Below are 25,166 nucleotides of genomic sequence, written 5' to 3' on the forward strand. Positions count from 1 at the left end.
TTTTTTTTTTTTTTTTTTTAAGACAGAGTCTGGCTCCATCACCCAGGCTAAAGTACAGTGGTACAATCTCGGCTCACTGCAACCTCTGCCTCCCGGGTTCAAGCAATTCTCCTGCCTCAGCCTCCCAAGCAGCTGGGGTTATGGGTGCACGCCACCACGCTGGGGTAATTTTTTGGTATTTTTAGTAGAGATGGGGTCTCACTATGTTGCCCAGGCTGGTCTCAAACTCCTGGTCTCCAGCGATCCACCAACCTTGGATGTCCGAAGTGCCAGGATTACAGGCATGAACCACAGTGCCCTTGGAAAGACTCTCCAAAGTATGCAGAAATGTGGACAATAACAGTATTTCTGATGACATGAAAAGTGCCACACAGTTTCCTTAATTCAAGCTTGCAAAGCACAGGGAAATAAACTGCATAGCAATGGTCGTCCCAAGGGGTCTCCTCCATGGAATGCCAAAAGCAAACCGAAGCCCTCCCTCCTGGCCAGGAATATTCTACATCCACACGGTGACACTCTAAACACTTATCTGGTCTTCATCCCGTTTCCTGGCATACACCTCCTAAAATACGTGGAGTCTCCAGAGGATGTCTTTTTGCAGGCTAGTGAGTTGACTGACGGTCAGCAGCCCCAAGGTAGCTGCAGGATTGGGGGCTGCTCACTACAGAGCCCCAGGCATGATGCAAGGGTCAGGGCATTCAGTCCCACCCCCTAACCTTCAGGGAGGGGAGAGGGGCTGAAGGTTAAGTTGATCACCAATAGCCAATGGTTTAACCAAACAGGCCTATGTAAAGCAGCCTCCAGAAAAACCCAAAAGGGCAAGGTCCAGGGAGCTTCTGGAAAGCTGAACGCCGTGGAGGTTCCTGGAGGGTAGCACCCCCACGGAGGGCAGAGAAGCTCTGCACCCCCAAGTCCCCCCATACCTCACCCAATGCACCTCTTCACCTGTGCGCTTGCGCTTTGTAATATCTGTAAACCAAGAATAAAATCCTAAGCCCCAAACCTACTGAACAGGCCCCCTCTTGGCCAAAGGGACTTCAGAGAAACCTGAAAAACTGAATTATTGGCCGCAGCAGGAAGGGAGGTGGGACATGCGTCATGACAGCCCCTCCCTTTTAGAGTTTAGGCAAAACTGAACAGCATTAATATTAAAACAGAGAGTATAAGCCTGACAGAACAGATTCTTTGGGTAATAAGATACCAAATTACAAACAAGACTTAAAGCCATGCAAAGAAGTGTTAAGTCACACCCTACAAACAATACAATTTGGTTAAATTTTTTTTGTTTTAATTAACCCGGTATAATGTGGCTTACTTTCTAACCTGACTCTGGTATAGCATCACATGGCACACAGCAGACCCCTTATCTTAAGCATTCCTTTGAAGTGACTTTCAGTCTTTAGACAAAACTTAACTCTCTCAACCAATTGCCAACTAAAGAACCCTAAAACACACCTATGACTTGTAAGCCCCTCACTTCAAGATATTCCGCCTTTTCAGGCCGAGCTTCTATGTACTGGGTTATTTCTTTTCCTGTAACTCCTGTCTCTTTATAATGTTTATGTGGAGGGCTGGGCACGGTGGCTCACGCCTGTAATCCCAACACTTTGGGAGGCCGAAACGGGTGGATCCTCTAAGGTCAGAAGTTCGAGACCAGCCTGACCAACGTGGAGAAACCCCATCTCTACTAAAAATACAAAATTAGCCAGGCATGGTGACACATGCCTGTAATCCCAGCTACTCGGGAGGCAGAGGCAGGAGAATCACTTGAACCCAGGAGGTGGAGGTTGTGGTGAGCCGATATCGCACCATTGCACTCCAGCCTGGGGGACGAGCGAAACTCTGTCTCAAAAAAAAAAACGGAAAAAAAACGTATATATGTGGAGTCCTGATAAGTAACAATGAGAAAGGGGTCCCAGGTAGGGGAGAACAATTGTTCTGAGAAACAGGTCATCACAGACAACCTGCTGGCACGACATCCTGTTTCCAAACACCTCATTCTGCTCAGTCCCAGCAGCATGACCCGTAAAACTTCTTTCCTGCCCTGTCTCTTGCCCAACAGCCCCTTCTCTACTGTACTGGCCACTGCACCCTTGCAACATTATCTTCATACTTTCTCTAATAAGTCTGCCTTATTAGAGAAATAATAGCCTGCGGCTGTCTTGGTAAATTCCTTTACCACCCACAATGACGGCCTCAGCCAGACGCAATGGCAACAGTATCCATCCAAATGGTAATTTCTCAGGCTATGGTCACTCATACTGGCTCAGAATAAACCTCTTTAAGGTATTTTACGGAGTTTGGTTTTTCTGTTAACATATCCTTTGTGATAAACTGGTAAACATAAGTGTTTCTCCAAGTCCTGTGAACTGCTCTAGCAAATTAATCAAACCCAAAAAGTGATGGTGGGAACCCCAACTTCATTGAAGCCAGTTGGTCAGAAGTTCCGGAGACCTACACTTGTGACTGGTGCAGGTGGAGGAGGACAGTCTTGGGGACTGAGCCCTCCACCTGTAGGATATGAGGCTACCTCCCAGTGGCCAGTGTCGGGAATGAATTCAAGGACACCCAACTGATAACTGCTGCTGCTTGGTGTGTGAGGAAAGCCTCCACAAATTTAGTCACAGAAGTCTCCTGTGTTGACTGTTGTTGTGTGGTATGAGCGCAGAGAAGAAACATAGTTTGAGTTTTTCCACTCACATGCACACACCCCTACAGAGTCCTGTCAGTCAAAAGACAAAGGCCAAACAGATCTAAGGGGTGATTTTAGACAATATATTTAGCATAGACACAAAAGGCTTTGTCGTCTTTGTGCTAACTTTATGCACAAATGAGTAACAACATCAGTGGCTTAGGTTTGTGAGGTAAGGTGTTGTTTTTTTTCATTTCATGTGGTCTCGCTCTGTCACCCAGGTTGGAGTGCAATAGCACAGTCTCAGCTCACTGCAGCCTCAATTTCCCAAGCCCAAGCGATCCTCCCACCTGAGCCTCCCAAGGAGCTGGGACCACAGATGTGTGCCACCACGTCTGGTTAATTTTTAAAAAATTTTTTGTAGAGACAGGATCTTGCTACATTGCCCAGCTGGTCTTGAACTCCAGGGCTCAAGCAATCCTCCTGCCTTGGCCTCCCAAAGCTCTGGAATTATAGACGTGAGCCACTGAGACCAGCCTTAAGGTCTCTAAAATTATTGGATCAATAGGTAGAAGGAATGTCATCTGCAACAATGATTTATGCCAGCAGAGGGGGACAGTAAATACAGTTTACAAAAATGAAACAAAAGGCAAAAGCTGACTTCCTCTGTTTTCCAATTAATAAGCTCCTGTTACAGGAGTACACCACTCCCCTACTTCAGCAGTTCATGAGCCCAAGAACACTGTTTTGCAAATGACAGATCCAAACCTGCTGCTCCATTGCATGCCCCATTTATCATTTATTTAAATAAATTTATTTATTACGATTTTTTTTTGAGATGGAGTCTCACTCTGTCGCCCAGGCTGGAATGCAATGGTACGATGTCGGCTTACTGCAATCTCCATCTCTTGGGTTCAAGCGATTCTCCTGCCTCAGCCTCCCTATTAGCTGGGACTGCAGGCGTGCACCACTACGTCTGGCTTTTATGTTTTTTTTTTAATTACAGATAGGGTTTCACCATGTTGGCCAGGCTGGTCTCGAACACCTGATCTTAGGTGATCCGCCTGCTTCAGCCTCCCAAAGTGCTGGCATTACAGGCATGAGCCACCGTGCCCGGCCTATTTATTATTAAATATTTATTTAAATTAAATTTACTAAGCACTTGTGTAACTTAGTTAAATAATATTTATTTACATAAAATAAATTCATCATTAGATATTTCTTTAAATACATATATTAAAAACATATTTAAATAAAATACATTTATTTTCTCATCTGTGACCCATGGACTAGCACCCTGAGTTTCAACTGGTCTAACCAAACCCCGGGGGGCAGACACACAGTTTTCTAGGAGTAGGCAGCCCTTTTACAGGGATCATTACAGATGCACACCTCTGTACAAGCCCTCCCCACACGAGTGATTTTCCTGAGAGCTGTCCAGCATGCGCCTGTGGTCCAGGCAGCATGTTGGCTCCCCCTCACACCTTCCCTTTCCCAAGTCCTCCTACTTTACAGGAGAGAGACCCGCCTGTCATCCATGCAGCAGCTTCCTGCGGTGCTCTGCCCAGAGATGTAGAAACCTCGGGAACATCAGATAAAATCACAATTCAAAACGCTGGTCTTGGTCAATCAAGGCACAATAAACTTGCAGTATGGCTTGCTTTCTCTCTTAAAGAAATGAGAGAGAAATATAGCCAAGAAATAGGACAATTGGTTCCATGGTGGGAAAATGTGAACTTAGATATTCTGTAGAGGAGGTGGCAGCAGCAGCAGCAGCAGCAGCAGTGAGGGTTTTATTTCATAGCTTCCCCTCTGCCATCTCCCAGCCATTGAAGAACAGTTCACTCCCACAGAAGAATCCAAGAACAGGGAAGAGGACGGCAGTGAGAAACGCTAAGGGCACTGTCTGATTTCATCTGGGGGACAAACTCATGACAGGGCTCTGTGCTTTATCTACGTGACAACTGCAATGTTCAAGATCCGTTCAGCAGAGTGTGGGAAACCCAAGGGGCCACAAAGCACATGCTGTCCGCGAGCTCACCATCCTCAGGAACGAAAGCCTGGCAAGTACCCTTGTCCACGGGGACTCAGCTGGGGTCTTAACAACAGATTTTGGATTAAAAGGAAAAAGGGGTGAAAAGGTCCACGTTTACTTCTGAAAGATCAAAATTACAACTTCAAAATAACAAATAAGGGAGAGCTGTATACTGTCCTGTACACTTAGTCACACTTGCAGGATATTTTCATTAACTTCTTTCAAATGATTGATTACTGAATACTGCACATCTGTGTCCAGATTGCTTGAATGCAAGTCACTTGTTCACTGGTCCATGACCCCCTTCTCTGCTGGTTTATCTGTTGTCCCTGTGTACTTAATGGATTTAGAATAACTACACAGCAACATGTTTAGATTCTACCATAATGTACTTAACAGCAATCATCTATGTGTCTTTTCTAAACCCCACACTTACTAGTCGAGTATTTTTTTCTTTTGTTGTAAATTTCCGCAAAGATTCAACTGCTCTCTTAAAAGCAAATATCACTGACGTATGTATGGGTAGATGAAAAATTAGGCAGGCTAAGAGGTAACCCTCCTGCATATTAAAAAACCCGTTCTGTGTGATTAAGATGATTCCTTTCTCAGACTTTGACATGAGGTCCTAATTTATGAAATACGTAATTATAAATATTATTTTCATTTTGAAATGAAATATTAATCCATCTATATAATTCTCAAATGTCCATCTGCCAAGCCTTTTTCAGATGTCTGAGAAAATTGAAATTTGATGCCACTTACTCACAGCTGATGACAAAAATCCTAACAGGAGCAATTTCCAATTTTATGGGGTTGCTTTTACCCCAGCAGCACCTCATTAACATACAAGGTGCCTCTAAGTGAAAGAAGACAGATATAGTAAGAGTCATTTAATCATCACCTCCATCATTTAATAAACCTTGCTGAAATCCTTTTTGGTATACTTCCCAGTAAGAAAGTGAATGCCTCTAATGACTGGGCAACTGTTTTGTTTTGTTTTTAACAGGTTAGGTGGTTTGCTTTACCAAAACTGGAAAAGGAGCTCCAGATGGCCTCTCCTAAGCAGAAGTCTCCAAAGTGAATAACGTAAAAATACAAACAGTATTGCCTCTATAGGGCGGTGTACGTAGCCCAAGCCTAGGCACCTAAATGTCTTCCCTCACATACTCTCAGGGCCCATATAGGAAAGACACATGATAGTATTAATGAAAATGCTTCATAAATGCCCATTTACCCTACAAATGATGCTGACAGCATTATTATTTCTGTTGATTGATGAAACATCGAGCAGCCAATACACAGCTAAGAATTCTAAGGCATCAATAGAGTTGTAAATAAGAATTTGGATACAATATTTTGTTAAGTTAACAACAAGACGTGACACAGGGTCCCTCAAGAAACGTCTGATGGCCAAATGAATTTCAGAACGGTCAAGTGAAGTACCAAACTTACTGGTTTTTATGGGTAACCAAGAAAAAGGCACCTGTCATAAATGAAATATACAAGTCCTGTTGGCTTACTGTTGATTCTGACCAACATCTTTAAATACGTCCATCCATCAGATCCTTGCACTTCTCACAAGCTGATTGAGTCATCACCTTCTATACCAATAGAAATTTGGCAACCAATCTGTGCGTATTATGCACAAAACAAAAGCCATCTACACACAGAAGGAAAACCTAGAGGGAACACTGCCCCTCCTCCCTTAGATAATTACCTCCTTTTGTCTCATCCCTACTTGCCAGATCACTTTTTCTAGTTTTTCCACTTCTTTTAAAATAGAATCTGGAGTTCAGTCTGGCTGGTATACAATGTCTCCAGTTCCCTCCCGCATGCAGCATAGGTTTAATCAGTATTTTATAAAAGAAGAGTCAAGATTAATTAGAGTGTTCAATATTTATATTAGGACCGAGTTATTTCTGAAGAAGGATGGCTCTTTTGTTCTTTCTCTCTTTAATATATCACAGAGGGAACAGGCCAGAGTGTCTGCGCTCCACCGGAATATGTCACCAATAAGCCAAGGAGACTGACTAGGGGGCAGGTCAGCCAAGGAACAAGAGAGACGCCTGACGAATGTGAACGCATGGGCCATAAATACAATACAGCCCAGGTGGCACAGGATGCAGTGAAGCCCACAGTATTGGGGTTAGCCTGAGCCCCTGGGAAGGAGCAGTTGAGATGACAATAGAAACACAGAGCAAATCCCAAAAGTGCCTGAATAAAAATTTGCCATCATATAGAGAGTGCCTTTGTAAGCATTTATTACCTGATTGATGTCATTTGTGAAAAGTCACCACAACCGCCATGCTGTTTCCATTTAGGAGGTGAAGACAAGGCAAAGTTATTCCCATCTGTTTGTCTTCAGTATAGCCCCACACAGGGGCGCCCGTAACCCTGTGGTCCTGGAGTTTGGGAGAGCAGGGCTCCCAGATTCTCCCACCCACAGGCGACACCCGGCACGGTCGGCCAGCTGTGGGTGAACTGAGACCACCTACACGTTAGGTGTGACAGGGGACCTTTGCAGAGAATCAAACAGCAACCGTAGGGAATGAGCTGACCTTGGCTGAGATGGAACGAAATGCTCACAGAGCCTCTTTTCAATCCACTGTCCACACTGCCTCCCAGAGGGCTCGTTCCAAAAGCAAATGTGTTCAAGCTGCTCTCCCTGCTGCAAACCTTTCAATGGTTGCCCACTGCTTACAGCGTAATTTGCAATCCCTTCTATGTCCTGAAACCCTCCCCAGGGCCTGGCTCTCTGCCACCTGGGTTTTGGCTGTGCCCTTTTTTACGACCTTTGCTCCAGCTTCCTGAGCGGCCTGCCGCTCCCCCGCTGGGCCCACCTTCATCTCCTCCACCATGAAGCTTTAGCCCTGGGGTCACCTCCTCAAAGAAGGTGGAGGTACCCCACCACTGCGAGTGGGGTGCCCCTTCCTCTGTGTTCTCCAGACATCCTTATACTCCTGGATGACTGCTTTTGGATGGCTTGTCCTTCTCCCTTGCTAAAGCCCTGGAATGCAGAGATTGCGTGCTATTTGTATTGGTAACTGAGCTGGATCTAGTGTGGCTCAGAGCAAATGCTCGATGTTTGGTGAGTGACACCCAGTGCCTGAGGCAGCTCTAGCCGGTTGCCCAAAGTGCTGCCCTTTAGAAGCAACATAGGGTAGTCAGGAGCTCTGGTCTGACACCATTAACGAGGTGTGGACTATCCTCCATCAGAAGGAATAAGTTTCCATGAGGCCAGTGGCATCCAGCCAATGCCATTCATGATGAAGAGGATCCAGGCTGAAGTTTTTTAGGCAACAGTAACAAATGATGACTTTAGTCTATAGATAGAGAATACAGATAAAAGAAAGCTACATAGGATTTTTTTCTTTATTACTGAAAAGAAGCAAAGGCTGTGCCTCAAAACAAGACAGAATGGCCTCTCCCTCCTATCATATTTCAAAATTAATCTACTCCCAGACAATCTGAAGAGGTTTCCTTCTCGTTACAAGGGGAAGGGGGGGTGTGGATTTTAGGTCAGCAGATTTATTGTTTCCAGATGTTTGCAGCTCTGGGATTTGCTGAAGGATTTCAGAGAGCAGTGTTGAGGCGCATCAGGAGGTGGGGAGAGCAGAACGGAGAGAGAGGCAACAGCCACATGAGCAGGAGACAGAACTCTTGAAGCCATAGGGGAGGGGGGCATCTCTGCAGATTACCCTGAGGACGAGGTGAGAGGCCCTTTGCTATGGCCACATGACCTTAAAAGAAACATATATGAAGTAAAGACATTTGCTTCTAAACTAAATGAAGAGCATCATTTTCCCATTTTAAACACATGACAAAATCTATAGGGGGGGTTCCTATGCCAGCAAAACAAGACTGAGCTTCTGCAACACTGGCAAGGCTTTGCCTCCTAACAGTGTCAGAAGACAGTCATTCTTTCGGAGAATCCTCTCTGCAGGACCTTTTCTGTAAATCTGTTGTCAAAACGTATGGGCAGATCTTTGCAGCCCTGGAGGAAAAAGAGCAGCTCTAAGGGCTGGAAGTTCCATCTGAAACTCTGTCCACTTGATTTACAGCCACATCTGGGACATGAAAATGTTTAGGAAGTAAAAGCGAGAGAAGGAGAAAGCTTGGGGAACATTCCGTTTTGACCCCAAGAGATGCTGTCCTCTGATAGTTTACTGAAGTAACAGATTATAGATGGACTTCCCTGGCAGTGTATACATAGGAAATATGGCCCATAAAAGACCTAAACACATAACCATCTACACTAGTTAACTCCCTCTGTAACAACACTCTTCACCAGAACAAAAACATTTCCAAACCTATTGTTGATCTTATTACAATGATATTCACACTATGAATCATTTAATATACCCAGCACGTTTTTTCCCAGGGTTCCCCATGCTATTCACCAGTATAACAAGAACAACAAAAGAACCTTAGCAGACTATGTAAATAATAAACAAAGATAGGTAACAAACATAATATTAATGTATAAGATGCTTTTAATGTACTTGATAGCCATAAGCTTGCAATTTAATAAACATTTTGCATTTTTTGGTTAATTCATATGAAACAAGAAATTTTTCTTTACTTTTACAAAAGTAAAATAAATTTTAAAGTAATGCATATTTTTTTTCCATTCAACAGGTCTAGGTTTCTAATATGCAGAATTTTTCATACCAAGACAACCAAAACAAAGTTTAAAAATAGATAGGGCAATCTTTTATTCTTTGTCTTTTGACTTTTGCTTGTTTTTATCAAGCTTTTAAAGCAGAAGGAGTCCTCCAAATCCGGGAGACCCACGGAGAGTGCGTGTTAACCCAGTAGACCGTTAATAACAGTGGACTGACTACCACTCCCTTGGTAAACACGCTGACTGATACTTATGCAGTGCTAGTGAGCTCTCCTCTAGGCCTGGCATGTTTTTGCTCACACCAGGTAAGCTCAGTGTTGACCAAAAGTCAATTTCTTTGGCTCTGAAACCTGACAGGACTCTCAAATACTATGGAAACTGTTGAAACATACACAGGAAAAGAAAATTACTAGTTCTATAAAAACTTACGCTGAATGCTTTGGAAAGACATGGGAAAGACAGGTTACTTAAAAAATCTGCTGTCAAATTAGGTGTAGGTGAATTAAGTCAAAAGTCTGCAAAGTTAGGGGATAGGGAGTGGAGGGAGGTATTAAAAAAATCGAGAGAACTTTGCCTTCAAATAGCGTTGCTCTTCTCTAAAGAAACCCAAACTGGAACCTGAAACTGACACATTATGGGTGTTGTTTATTTTAAGAAAGACCATATGCGATTCCTCTCAGTAGACCAACACTCAAAACAAAACAAGACTTGGGATATGTTGAAGGATTGGCAAATAAATGTCCATTCATATATTTTAAGTTAAAATGATCAAGGTACGTATTGTTCATTTTTAATGATCAAGGTGGATAAGTGGGCTTCCAAATATGGTGAACAGAAAATAAAGCAGCTGACCAATGGAGTTATACACGAAACAGATCAACAGATCTGAGAAAGTCTGCCTTGGCTCCTATCCTCTGAAAATGTCCAGGGGTAAAATAAATCAGAATTTGGCCTGGTGCAGTGGTTCATGCCTGTAATATCAGCACTTTGGGAGGCAAAGACAGGCAAATCTCTTGAGGCCAGGAGTTCAAGACCAGCCTGGCCGATAGGGCAAAATCCTGTCTCTACTAAAAATACAAAAATTAGCCAGGTATGGTGGCACATGCCTGTAATCTCAGCTATTCGGAGACTGAGGCAGGAGAATCGCTTGAACCCAGGAGGTGGAGGCTGCAGTGAGCCGACCTCGCACCACTGCACTCTAGCCTGGGTGACAGAGCCAGACTCTGTCTCAAGAAATACAAAATAAAATCACAGGCCGGACGCGGTGGCTCAAGCCTGTAATCCCAGCACTTTGGGAGGCCGAGGTGGACGGATCACGAGGTCAGGAGATCGAGACCATCCTGGCTAACACGGTGAAACCCTATCTCTACTAAAAAATACAAAAAAACTAGCCGGGCGAGATGGCAGGCGCCTGTAGTCCCAGCTACTCTGGAGGCTGAGGCAGGAGAATGGCGTGAACCTGGGAGGCGGAGCTTGCAGTGAGCTGAGATCCGGCCACCGCACTCCAGCCTGGGCGACAGAGCGAGACTCCGTCTCAAAAATAAATAAATATATAAAATAAAATAAAATTACAGTAGAACCCAGAGCACATGTCGTGGCTAAGCTTTTATACAGCTTCACATTCTTGGACTATATTTACTACCTCAGAAGGAGGGTTTCAGGAAGTAGAAACAAAGGCAAAGGGATGCCACTATTAAAGCCAGAAGATTTCCATAAGAGCCCTCCCTCTTCCCCGTCTTTCAGTATCAAGAGCCCAAACTCATTCTATCCCTGCCCCGCAAAACTGCTTATGGGAACACCGGGGGGAAGAGGCTGCCCCTTACCTTCTGACGCTGCTGAATGTTGGCCACAGTGTCAGGCTGAAAGTCCAGCTTGTCCGTGCGGCAGAGTTTCCAGTAGAGGATGACAACAATCACCATCACCACCAGCACCGGGATGACCACACCAACAATGACCCACAAGTTGTTGCTCTGGGATTCCGGAGACGGCCTCTTCACCCTGTCCACAGCTGCAGACAAGGGAGAAAGGTCTTTCAGTAACTCCCTCTTCACTCATTTACTAGATTGCACGTGTCTTCTACAAGAAACTCAGAAGTCCGTGACATTGCAGCTCAAGATAGCTGGTTCCAGGTTATAATCTCCAGATGACAGGAAATGTGACCAGCAGAGAAACACAACATACAATGTTACATCTAGAATACATCAGAGATCACGATGACATATGGATATATCCAAAGGTACATGGCTGAATTAACGGCAAAGCTCAGTGAATTCCAGGTCTCCTGATTTCCAGTTTATTCTACTAGCTCACCCCTAACTTTTCACTGCAGGATCTTTCCATAGCAAAACTGGTTCTGTACAACTTTGCACAAAGGCAGTTCTCTCCAAAGGCGGAGAGAAAAAACAGCTGTGTCTCCAGAACACAGTCCTGCCCGCTGCATCAAGTACCGCAGGACTCACACGCTCCCAGATCACATAAAGCACACGCATCTCAACTAGGAGTTTACAGAAGAAAACCCTTCACCTCTTTCTCCCTTCCTCACTACTCCAAGTTTCTTGTGTTCACAAATGTTTATTGTGCTGGACACAGTTTGAAAGTTGGGACTCAACAGTGAACAAGTGAAGTCCCTTGAGGTGCTTAGGTCCTAGTGGGGGAAAGGAAAAACGATCAAGTAAATGAATCACTGAATAATTTCATATCGCACTAGTGCCATACACAAAGCAAAACAGAGTAAGAAGATAGGACATGCGCACCAATGCAACTGGTCGCTTCCCCTTCAGCAATGAAAAATGACAGAGATGCTGATGTTCACAGCAGTGCTATTCACGATAGCCTAAAAGATGAAAAGAACCCAAATGCCCATCCACAGATGAAAGAATGAACAAAATGTGGTATAGCCATATAATGGTGTATCATCCAGCTTTAAAAGGGAAGGAAATTCTATACATGCTGCTACACAGACGAACCTTGAAAACATAATGGAACAAGGAACAAGCCAGTCACGAAAGGACAAACAATGTATGATTCTACCTATATGAGGTATCTAGAAAAAACTCATAGAAAGCTTCTGCTTGGAATGATGAAGAAATTCCGGAAATGGACAGTGGTGATGGTTACACAGCCTTGTGAATGTGCTGAATGCCACTGAAGTATAGACTCAAAAGTGGTAAATTGGTACATTTCTTGATGTATATTTTACCGCAATAAAAAAAGAAGGAAGATGATCCTTATGTTTTCCAAAATGAAGCTTCACTGTGTTAACTTGGAAACTGAAGTCCTAATAAGTGTCCCATAGGCACTGCCTTCATTGCCCCACCTGTGTCTCTCCCTAAACCTTTGAAACATGACTCATTGAAACGGCGCTATTTAAGCTACCAGTTGTCAACTTTTACAGGAAGCAAATCTTACTCATTTTGGATCCGCCACTCCCCAGCCTGCTGCCATACCCACCCCACCCGCCTCTACTCCTCTTTCATGGCCTAGGACAGTCGCACTTCAACTCCTCAGCCACTTAATGTCCATCACTAACTCTTTGTTTTGCACATGGTGCCTTATTGCTCATTTAAAATGTTTCCTGTTACATAAATGGATCATCTGTGAAGTGCTACACTTCTGCACTCATTCATCCGGTCTTGATGCCAAATCTTGTCTTTTCAAAAACGTCTTAGTTGTCATGGGCAGGGGCTAAGTCTTATGCTCCTTTCATATCCTGTGATGGTCAACACCTGCTATGGGATCAAAAGGTATCTGCTCAAAGACGGAATAACAAAAAGGGTTCTTGGTGCTGGTTTAACTTTGGGTTTAAACACCTGAGGGAGTAACAAGGGAGGGAGCAAGCATTCTAAATCAAATGCACCAGGGAGAAAAGCACAGATTAGAGCAGAGGCTGCATGGGATGTGGTAAAAAGCAACAAAGTGTGAAAAACTTGTGTTTTTTAATTTGGGCTGAATATAGTGAATATATGTAGCTCCTTTTGCATAAAAGCAACAGACAATATAGAAGTAGGGACAGAATCAAACTGAGAAGCTGAGACAACTGGACACTCTTCTTAGTTCTTTTGTGGGTGTGGTTGTTTGCTTTTCTTTTTGAGATAGGGTCTCACTCTATCCCTCAGGCTAGAATGTGGTGGCACAATCAAGCTCATGTGCAGCCTCCTGGGCTCAGGTGATCCTCCTGCCTCAGGTCCCCAAGTAACTGGAACCAAAGGCACACCCCACCATGCCCAGCTAGTTTATTATTATTATTATTATTTGTAGAGATGGGGGCTTGCTATTCTTCCCAGGCTGGTCTTGAACTCTTGGGCTCAAACGATCCTCCTGCCTCTATCTCTCAAAGTGCTGAGATTGCAGGCATGAGCCACCCCACTTGCCCTCTTCTGACGCTAACCTAGGAAAACCCTGATGAGGCAGAGGTTGATCAAACTGGGCCCTGACACCAGTGTCCTGGGGCTGCCTTTGGGCTATCCCTGGTGTTGACTGAAGCTTCCTTCAATCACTAGCCTGGAGATCCCAGGATCTTTACCCATGTGGTTTTCGGTACAAAACTGAGGAAAAGAGGTGCAAGATCAGATGTGAAAGGTGCCCATACCCTATTGCAATTAACTGTTTAAAATGTCAAGCGCTTGGCTGGAGTAGGGCACGTCTCCTACAATCAGGAATAGCATATTATGAAGAAATGTAACGAAGTGCTTTTGTTAGTTTGTGCTCATAGTTTGTGCTCACTGCTTTGGAGGAGAACACATCAATACATGATCATATCTCACATACACAAACACAAACTGCCAAAGGGTATTTGCTTAAACTCTCCCATCATCTTCCATAAAACAGAGAAGTTACACCCATCAGCTTTCATCTCGGTTGGTCTCCAGGGACAAGTACGGATTTCACAAGAACCTTCTACTATCAAGGATAATTTTAAAGCTATCATTTTTTTAAAAATTGTCTTTATCTCCTACATGTTCTTCGTATAGATTTTTCTGTATTCTCTGATGCCAAATTCCCTCTAAATGTTTACCTTTCCTTTTATTGCTGGAAGCAAGTTTTACCATTATCTTACCAAGACTGCTTGCAGGATCATAAAGGAAAAACATCGACATTAAAAGAGGAGTCTGGGCCAGGTGGGGTGGCTCATGGCTGTACACCTCCCAACACCTTGGGAGGTCAAGGTAGGAGGATCGCTTGAGCCAGGGGTTCAAGACCAGCTTGGGCAACATGACAAGACCCTGTCTTCACAGATAATAAGAAAAAAATAGCTGGGCGTAGTGGTGGTGACTGTGGTCCTAGCTACTCAGGAGGCTGAGGCAGGAGGATCACCTGAGTCCAGGAGTTTGAGGCTGCAGTGAGCCATGATCAAGCCACTGCACTCCAGCCTGGGTGACAGAGCAAGACCCTTTCTCCAAAAAAGAAGAATCTGATTCATATCCTAAAGGACTATTTAGAAAAACACACTCTCCCATGTGCCTCCTTTTTTTTCATTTCTAAATACTCAAAATCTGTGAAGTGGGGCTAGGTGTGGTGGCTCATGCCTGTAGTAATCCCAGCACTTTGGGAGGCCAAGGCGGGTGGATCACAAGGCCAAGAGATCGAGACCATCCTGACCAACACGCTGAAACGCCGTCTCTACTAATAATACAAAAATTAGCTGGGCGTGATGGTGCGGTCCTGTAGTCCCAGCTACTTGGGAGGCTGAGGCAGGAGAATCACTTGAATCTGGGAGGCAGAGGTTGCAGTGAGCCAAGATCACACCACTGCACTCCATCCTGGCGACAGAGTGAGACTCCATCTCAAAAAAAAAAAGTGAGGTGGAAAGGAAATTACTGACAGCAGCCAGGGCCAGGCAGGCAGGAGTGAAACCTTCCAACAATAATAAAGAAACATCAGAATACCTCTGTCTACACTGTGGAGTGGTGTGAGGATAGGTGGGAGAGAAACAGGACTGAAAAGGGGAAGGATCAAGGACTTCTTTGTGTTAAAAGACCCTGAAGGAAGCCAATAAATTCAGGGTGCACCTCCCAGCTTCCTGCATGACTCACTGTCCCCGCCAATGTTCAAAATATGACATAGAAGACTTTGGAATAAATACAGAGCAAACACATTATTTTGCCTCAGACAAAATTTATAAAAAAAAGCAGCAGTACAGGAATGAGGAACAGATATTAAAGTTGATGTACTGTAAATCACTATAACACCCCACCTACAAAATGCTAGGTAGAAAAAACAGCAGTGGAGGCTAAACCTACAAGCAATTGAAATCCAAATAAAGAAGGTCTTGGTGAATGAATTTTAACAACTGGCACTTCACCATCAGGATTATACACACATCGGAATGCTTTCACATTCAGAGCTCACTGTCAGAACGAGCCTGGCTTTGGAGCCCAGCACAGCCCAGATGACAACACCTCAGCCACTTACGCTGGGCAATGGCACCCTGAATTCGGTAACCCAAGATAATGGCTGCTCTCTGGAGGTCCATCTTGTTAATCAGGTCCGAAGACTTGACTGCACTGAGTCTTTCTCCATCTTGATCCTCCACAAAGTAGATGAGCTGTACAGGATTGTCATCTCCCTCCAGCCTCGACACATTTACCACCTGAAAGAGCAGAAACCATTCACATTGCAGAAGCTCGTGTTTCTGGATGCCCTCTCTCAGGTTGCTGAATCCCGATTGTACCACTCAGGATTTATTACAATCCTCATAATAAGCTCCGTAAGCCATTTGGGGGCCCAGAATCACCATGGTGCTCTCTGTTGATGAGAAGAGGGACAATGGAGAGTTCCTTTGTGTGGAGTAACAGGTTGCTTCATCTCGCTCTACATCTTTTCTGGGGCAAAGGGGCAGGGAGGATGCACAGAACCAGGGCTGGCGAGTCCAAGTGGTCTAGAATCATCCCCACAATCTCTGACGTGCTGACCACGTCGTAAGAGAGCATCATCCTCTCAACATTAACTATAGGATTAGGTACATCCCTGGTTCTCTGCAACTATTAATGGTTCCACCCAATCCTTTCTTCAGCCCATTGGTATTTCCTCCTCATTCTTCTAGGGCAGGGCTTCTTAACCTCAGCTCTACTGACAATCCCTTGACATGGGGTGCACTGTAGATGGTTAGCAGTATCCCTGCCCTCTACGCACTAGGTGTCCCCACTCTGCACCACCCAAGGTACAACCAAAAACATCTCCAGACACTGCCAGATCCACCCTGGAGGACAAAATCACCCCCACCCACCACTGCTCTATGGACAATAAACCTCATCAATTCATAATCTTGTGGGTCAAATAATACTTTGATTCATCCCAAAACTTCTCTCTCTGGTGTTAAAAGACAGTCTTTTTATACCCTTATTTCAAAATCTAGCATACTTGACGTATCATACTTTTTCATTTCACTCTATTTCTCTTAATAATATGCAACAATTTTATTGCCTCTTTGGACTCCAGCAAAACTCTGAACTTCCGTCCTGAGAAAAGGATCAGTGATGGCTCTGAGCTCCTTATTTTATACATGCCATTTAAATTGCTGGTCTCTACATCTGCCATTGGCAACATGCAGCTGCTGCTTCTCTGTCCACACGTATGGATTTGTAACACCGCCCTGTGCTCTCGACACAGCTGCTGGACTCCTCCTTCACCATGGGAAACTTCCGGCAGATCAGCAATTTCATGGTTTCACTGTGAACTCCTTCTTCCAGATCGTGTCTAAAGATCCTTAACAACACAGTCCAAACCCTCTTCCCTCAACAATCTGTTCTTTATGCTTCATCCTGAGAAGGACTCATTGTCCTGCCCTCTGACTGCTGTTTCAAAGCCAGTCTCCTGACCACTTCTGTTCCCCAGCCACCTCCTCCCTCCCTGCCAACGGTGCTGCGATGAGTAATTTTTCATTAGCTTCTAGAATGGAATGCTATCCAAGGACTACTGAAAAGGAAGTAGATTATATCCACCTGACTCTCTACCCATGTACCTCCTTACTTCATTTTAAAAGTTCTAATAAATTTAAACAATATAGTTTCTTCTTCTAGAAATCACAGTCCCCAAAATCCAGTGACATCCACCTTGATTAAAGATTCTACAAGTCTATCTAGTGCTCCAGTTTGGATGTTGGAGCCCCTCCAACTCTCATGTTGAATTGTGATCCCTGATGTTGGTGACGGGGCCTAATGGGAGGTATCTGAGTCATGGAGGCAGATCCCTCATGAATGGCTTGGTGCTGTCCTCGAGGTAATGAGTTCTTGCTCTACTAGTTCCTGAGAGAGCTGATGTTAGAAAGGGCCTGGCACCTCCCTCCCCTCTCTCTCGCTTCCTCTCTCACCATGTGATTTCGACACTGGCTTCCCTTCGCCCTCCAGCAAGAGGGGAAGCAGCCTGAGGCCCTCACCATGACACCAGTACCATGCTTTTTGTACAGCCTGAAGAACCATGAGCCAAATAAACCTCTTTTCTTTACAAACCCAGCCTCAGGTATTCCTTTATGGCAACATCAATGGACTAAGACATCCAGGTGGAAAGTAAGCCAGGAAAATCTAATCCCAGCATCCTTTCTAGACTACTGCCTATCAGATTCCTATCTGGAAGCCTTATAACCATGGTATAAAGGAGTCATCATCACTTTGGTTAACATTTTCAATTTCAAAATTTATTTTCTGAGTAAAATCACCTCTCTCTAGAAATTACATAGCCAATTAATGTTGAAAAACACATGCAAAAAAATGCATAAAGAATAAAATGAAAATCAACTAAAATTCAACCAACCAAAGAAAAGCACTGTAAACACTTTAGCATTTTCGTTCTCCTCTTTCTCCATGAACTCTATATTAACATTTGGATTACATGGAATAAATACATACTTTGGGGCATCTCTTCACTTCGGTTTTGTTTCTGTTTTTGTTTTTGTTTTTTGAGACAGAGTCTCACTCTGTCACCGAGGCTGGAGTGCACTGGCGTGATCTTAGCTCACTGCCACCTCCGCCTCCCAGGTTCAAGTGATTCTCATGCCTCAGCCTCCCGAATAGCTGAGATTACAGGCACACGCCATCATGTTCGGATAACTTTTGTATTTTTAGTAGAAATGAGGTTTCACCACGTTGGCCAGGCTGGTCTCGATCTCCTGGCCTCAAGTGATCCACCCGCCTCGGCGTCCCAAAGTGCTGGGATTACTGTGAGCCACTGCACCCAGCCCACTTGAGCATTTTTCTATTATCACTCACTAATTTTTTTTTAAATGACTGCATAAAATTCCAACACATAAAGATTTACTATAATTTTATTCACCCATTCCCCAATTGCTGGACATCTAGGTTGTTTCAACATTTTCAATTTACGACTTAAGTTTTGATGAACAGCTGTGTAACACGGTACACAAATCCTTATCTACATCTTCATGTTTGGTCACTCTGAGGGGGAAGAGAAGCAGAGCATGGCTTATCAGCAATCTATCAGATGGCACATTGGCCTGTATGTGCCACTTTCACAAACCTGCATGCCTGCTAAGGGAGCTTGCACGTCAAATTCAGCCCCATATTATACACTTTTATGGTGTCCTGTAACTGTTTCACGGGCAGAAGTTAACTCACACTTAGACCTTGGGCTCTATGAAGCCAGGGATTGTTGAATAAGGCAAAGCTTTTATAATTCATTCTAATTTTTATTCTTTGTTGATACTTACTTAATGATTACTCTCAATTGTGATTAGTTTTTAAATTTCTCTGCAACTTACTGCATCTGGCAAAGGAACTATTTTAGTAATCTAAGGACTGCATTTCTGGGAGGGGGACAAAGAGTAATGATGAGAGGGACACATTGGTAAGAGGGCTAGAGGATGATGATGCAGTTCTAGGCAACACTTCCCCGCCCCCGCCCCCCCACCCACAGCCAATGTCATTTGCATCTTTTCCTCTAATGCCTCTAACCCACCCACCTCCCTACCCTGCCTGCCAGCCCACACCCCCTGCTTCAGAGTTCTACCCTGGTTTCCTGTTTCTGAAATGCCATAGCTCTAAATATACCATTTTCGTAGTTCAGCAAGTCAGCAGTTGTTAAGAAAAAAATCCACATAATTCATATGGAGATGGAAATTAATGACAGCCCCCACCTCCAACTTTCTGTGAGTACGGGCATTTTTAAATGGGTCACGTTTCAATTCAAACAAATCTGTCTTTTGTAACCTGTTTGCCAGTTTACCAAGTAAAGAAGATTTAGGGTAATATGAGACAACCAGGTGTCTCCGGTGGCAGGTACCTATAGTACCAGCTACTCAGGAGGCTGGGGCGAAAGAATCACTTGAACCCAGGAGGCGGAGGCTGTAGTGAGTTGAGATCATGCCACTGCACTCCAGCCTGGGCGACAGAGCGAGACTCTGTCTCAAGAAAAAAAAAGAAAGAAAGAAAGAAAAAAGCTCAAGTGAAGAGAGGCTACAAAAGGATGTAGGCAGTGTCATCCAAATGTTACCAGAGAATTCATGGGGAAAAAAGAATGGAAGGAAGTATGCTGAAATGTTCAGTGATTTTCTTTGGTTGGTCGAATTTTAGGTGATTTTCACTTTATTCTTTACACATTTTTTTTACACGTGTTTTTCAAAATTTCTCTAATTGGCTATGTAGTTTCTGGAGAGATGTGATTTTGCTCAGAAAATAAATTTAAAACTGAAATTGAAAATGTTAACCAGAGTGATGACTCCGTAATACCATGGAAGCAGAGAAGATGAAATGCTCAAGCAGAGGGCAGCACAGCTCCCTCTATCTGATCTCCTATGGCCTCTTCCAGTTGAATGATTTATCACTACAATGCTATCAATAATACCGACCATGCCATCAAACAGGCTACACTTTTGTTAATTAAAAACTACTATTTGATAAACGAGGTCCTGTGATGATATGGCAACCCAGTAAGACAATTCTGCTCTGCTCCGCAAGATCTATTGTTATACTACTACTTACTAAGGCCTTGGTAAATATTTGTCTAGACTCCAGTTGAACTGAAATGCTGCCAGATTCAGTGTCTACCCAATATAGCGATCAGTGGAAATCAGAATTTTCTCATGGCACTTCCCATTTGCATAAAAATACAGGGTTTTAGATGGAGTGTGCACTCACACACAAGCGCTGTCTCTCTCCCTCTCTCTCCCTCCCCTCCTCCTTTGATGTGGAGTACCTGCACCACGCTGTTCCCTGCAGCTACAGTGGCCCTTCTCCACATCCGCCTTCTGGTGGAAACCTCGCTGAGCAGCTGGGCCAGCTTGCGTTCCATCTCGGCTTGAAACACTTCATTCTGGAGTTGCTTCTCCACGACGCCCAAGAGAACTACATTTAAATGAAAACATATGTGGCACCCAAGACAAGTCAGCAGTCAAAAAAAAACGGGGTATGTGTATATGTGTGCATATGTATTTGAAATTAATGCAAGATTGCCATAAAATGCCAATCCCTAGACAGGAGACATCAAAAGGAGAAAAAGTGATCATGAATGGGGAGAGTCCAGGAAATGCAGCCCATGAGTCTTATCTAAGCTCCAAACTCTCAGTGTTACCCAGACTGGTGGCCAGAAGTCCCAGGAACTCGGCACGGTAGGAGCTTTGGCCTGAACAGTGCCTACACAAGACCAAACATTTTGTCTGCACTTATCTCAACACTTCTGGAATTGGTGTGAGTTCATTGTCTTGCCTTGAGACTTGGACTCACAAACTAACTTGAAAAAAGGAAGCCTGCCCATCTTTAGTTATCTCCTTCAGACAAGATGATCTCAACAGACAATCGCTTGCCAGCATGGTCTGGGAGGAAGGAGCATGTGCTTTTCAACCAGAACTGGTTTAAGTTTTCTTTGAGATACAACCATGGGCAAGTTACTTAATTGCTCTAGAAATTATCTGGAAAAGACTGCAGATGGCAGCATGCAAAGCGGTGGGGCCTTGACGTGGGATGCTGTGCGTTCAGCAAGGAGAACTTGCAAGGTGCAGGAACCCCGTGAATGGCAACTATCACTACTGCACATGCTCTCTCGTGCCCAGCTAGTTCCTGTGCTGCATGCACGCTGGATAGCTGGTGAGTACGTAACTACTGTTCAGACTTTTGTGCACTAGGTTAGAAAGCCTTTAACTGCAATGCATACCTCTAAATATCTGACCCAGTCCCCTAAGACAAAAAAAAAAAAGCTTCCTAGGTGCCAAGCCACCCTGCTTGTCCTTATTAAACTAAACAAATAACACTTTTAGAAAAGAAAATAAAAAGAGAGAGAGAGAGATCCTTGCTTCTGAACCTCACCCTGTTCTGGGTCAGAAGATTGTCAGTTCCTGTTAGACTGGGCCCTGAACTCAATGTATGAATTTTAAAGAAAGTCAGTCCTTTTTGTTCTGTAACTCAGTGGGATACATTCCCACAGCCAAATTTGAATCCCTTTCTCATTCATTCTTTGCCAAGAATGTAAGGTACATTTTGCCCTAAATTTAGGAAACAGGAAAAGCAGCATCCTTCTCAATACGCCTGCATAAACTTCTTATCCTTACAGTTCCCAAAATATGACATAAGTTAAACATACCTGTTCGGACCCAGGAGGACTTCAGCAACTGAGATAAGTTGAGCTGTGGATACTGGAAGGCTACAAAAGGGAAAGAATTAGGGAAGGAGAAAAAAACTCTGTAAAAAACAAATGCCATGTTCACAACAGAGTCCCAACACATTGTCTTTACTATTTAGCTCTAAATACGAAAGAACAAAATGTCAGATTAGCGTGAGGACATGGACAGTAGCAATTTCTGAACACATGAGTCTCAAGGAAAAAGAGAGAGACACAAAGAAAGAAAAGAAGGGCTGGCTCCAGCCATGTCACAGGACACTGCTTCATAGAGAGGTCACCAGCAAGTTCTCCTTTGAACGTCACTGTTCCACAGCAACGCATGTTCACACTGTGCACCTCAGAGCCCTGGCTTTCCCAGCAATGTCTCAGGGTGAAATGACCACATGTGTTGACTTGTCCAGGGCCAGCCAGTGTGCCCCACCATCCAGCATCCTCATTTTAGCCATACACACACTGAGCACAACTGAAAGTGGCTCTTTGTAAATAACAGCTTTATCTGTCATCTTGCATATAGAATAACTTCTATAAATTTATTCTTTTTAATTTAATTAACAATACACTAAAATAACATTACGAATCATTAGGCCATTTGGTTGTTTCATTTTGAAAAAGAATTTGAATTTTTCTGGCTTGACTTCAACTCTGGAATCTACTATTTTTTTAAAATAAATGTCTCCCCTTTCCCCCACTGCCTCCATTTGCATTATGAACCCAGTTGCTTCAGTCAGGAATCAAGGTTTTGTGCTTTTGCTTATTGTTGTTATTTTAAAATTTACACAGTAAACGTTACTCTTATCAGCATACAGTTTTATGGGTTTTGATAAATGCGTATATATTCACATAATCACCACCACAATGAAGATACAGAAGTTTCATCACCCCCAAAACACTGCCTTCTGCTACCCTTTTGTAGTCAAACTTTCCTGCAGCCCTTAAGCTCTGACGACCACAGATTCATGCTCCCTCCCTAAGTTATGCGTTTTCCAGAACTCATGTACTTTTTAATAGCACCCCTCTACTCTCCGAATAATAAAGCCAGGCACAGTGGGTGAGCAGGGCTCTGCAGACCCACCTGGCCTGAATCCAATTTTATCAGATTTATATTCTGGCACTCAATCAGATATTTCGTTTGAAAAAAGTGGTCCAGGTGAAAATACTCTGCGTGATACTAAAACGGAGAAGTCATGCCATTTGCATGTCATTACACATTTGTTCAAACCCACAGAACGCACGACACCCAGGATGAACCTTAATGTAAACTACGGACTACAGACGATGACGATGCATCAATGCAGGTTGATCACTGGAGCAAATGGACCACTGTCCTGGGGGATGCTGACAATGGGGGAGGTTATGAATGTGCGGAAGCAGGAGGCATATGGGAAATCTCTGAACCTTCCGATCATATCTGCTGTGAATCCAAAAAATTCACTAAAAAAATCAAGTCTTTAACTATTATTCTAAGTGAAGTAACTCAGGAATGGAAAACCAAACATCGTATGTTCTCACTGATATGTGGGAGCTAAGCTATGAGGACACAAAGGCACGAGAATGATACAGTGGACTTTGGAGACTTGGGAGAAAGAGTGGGGGTGGGAGGGATAAAAGACTACAAATCTGGAGGAGCGTCTACTGCTCGGGTGATGGGTGCACCAGGATCTCAAAAATCACCACTAAAGAACTTACTCATGCAACCAAATACCACCTGTACCCCAACACCTTATGGAAAAATAATTTTTAAAAAAAATCAAGTCTTTTAAAAAACTAAAAAAATTTTAAGAAGAGGTCTTCCACCAAAATGCCCGCCATCGCCTCCCCAGCACGTCCGAGAGGGCCATACTCACGCTCTGCGATCTGCAGTACTGGGTATCCCAGATAGAAACTGAACTCCACCACACTCAAGTTCCTGAGCAGCTCGCTCACTTCTGATCCATTCAAAAATCCCTGTGTGCTTTTAACCGCAAAGATGATATTCACCGGGCCCCGCCGAGGAGTCACCCTGGAGGAACTGACGGTTATATTCAAGATCTGAAAGAATGAAGTCAGAATAAGCTTCGAAAATAAAACATCCTGCTGAAAGCTTAACCGTGATTTCTCTCTCACAGGTTCTCTCACCGATTTTTTTAAAGGAGGTAAAGTTTTTAAAGGAAACATAACTGGCTTTCTAACCTGGTTCCCTTTTGTAAGAGTTTAACTGCTCAGTTTATTGAAAATGTTTCTTACATTAAGTGAAGAACTGAGCACATGTATAGCTCCTCCCATCCCAAATACCACTGAAATAACAATAAGCTGAACAAAGGGGAAGAAATCCACAACAGCACTGAGAATGGAAGAAAACCAGAGATCCCGTCAAACCTCTGGGGGATGGAGAAAGGATGGGATCGGATTGATATAAACCAGAACAGAGAAAGCCAGGATCCAAAACATACACAAGCACGAGCTGCAGCAGAGCCGAGGGCCGCGCTCCCCAGGAGGACCAGGAGGGGCTCTGTGGCAGAGATTAGCAGGAATGGGACCAAGAACAGGCTATGCAGCGGCAATCAGTATGATTAATTACATGCTGTGCCGAAGAGCTGAGGCCATTGCCTTCCTCCTCTGTCCTTCCTAACTGCCACACCCAGGCCAACAGAGGTGCTAGCAGCAGCCAGGCCCTCACCCAGAATAAGCCAAAGAACTGCTCCCTGGGGAAAACAAACCCCTGCCTAAGAGGACTATGCAGGTCTGGGCCCTAACCAAGAAGGTGGGCAGAGGCTAAGATAACTCCCGTGCATACCAGAGACAAAGAAGGAAAGAAAATGAATGAAAACGCAGCTAGCTCTGCCCTAAGACACACACCAAAGTGCCCCATCCCCCAGGAAAAGCCTCTTTATCTAGACGCTGGAAGGAAGGGGTTCCCTGTCTGCTTGTCTCTGACCACACACGGCACCCAGAGAGAGGCCCACGCTGACATATTCCACCCCGGACCCAGCACTCCAATGAATTTTCCCCCCAGGAGATGGAGCTGACGTAGGAAGAGATCCCCACAGCTCAAGGGGAAAGCTGTGCCAGCTACTAAAATGAACAACTTGGTTCTTCATTCCTAACAACAAACCAACAGTCTCCAGATTTCCAGAAACTAACAGCACAAAAGCAAAGCACCGAGATCAACATGCAGAGCAAGGACTGCGGAGAAAACAGGAATGACTTAGGAAACAGAAGACGCATTTTAACAATTCTAATTAACATCCTCAGAGACTTTTAAGGCGACACTGCATCATTGCAGGAAAGCCTACCATGAAAATGGAGCAAAGAACAATGAACAAAAAGCTAAA

General features: G+C 44.1%; 1 protein-coding gene across 2 annotated transcripts in view; it reads right to left on the minus strand.

Annotated features, from left to right (window-relative positions):
• Positions 1-25,166, minus strand: part of KIAA1549 (KIAA1549 ortholog) — a 142,215-nt gene that overhangs the window by 48,989 nt on the left and 68,060 nt on the right. For both annotated transcript variants that reach the window (XM_023190053.2, XM_023190052.2), the window contains exons 6-10: positions 23,700-23,883; positions 21,817-21,876; positions 20,437-20,585; positions 15,703-15,880; positions 11,115-11,299 (exon numbers count right to left, since the gene is read on the minus strand). In XM_023190053.2, coding sequence (XP_023045821.2) covers positions 11,115-11,299; positions 15,703-15,880; positions 20,437-20,585; positions 21,817-21,876; positions 23,700-23,883 — 756 coding nt within the window. The remainder of the gene's footprint in view (positions 1-11,114; positions 11,300-15,702; positions 15,881-20,436; positions 20,586-21,816; positions 21,877-23,699; positions 23,884-25,166) is intronic.

The sequence above is a fragment of the Piliocolobus tephrosceles genome, chromosome 8 (assembly GCF_002776525.5).
Source record: "Piliocolobus tephrosceles isolate RC106 chromosome 8, ASM277652v3, whole genome shotgun sequence".
In the NCBI taxonomy this organism is placed as follows: Eukaryota; Metazoa; Chordata; class Mammalia; order Primates; family Cercopithecidae; genus Piliocolobus; species Piliocolobus tephrosceles.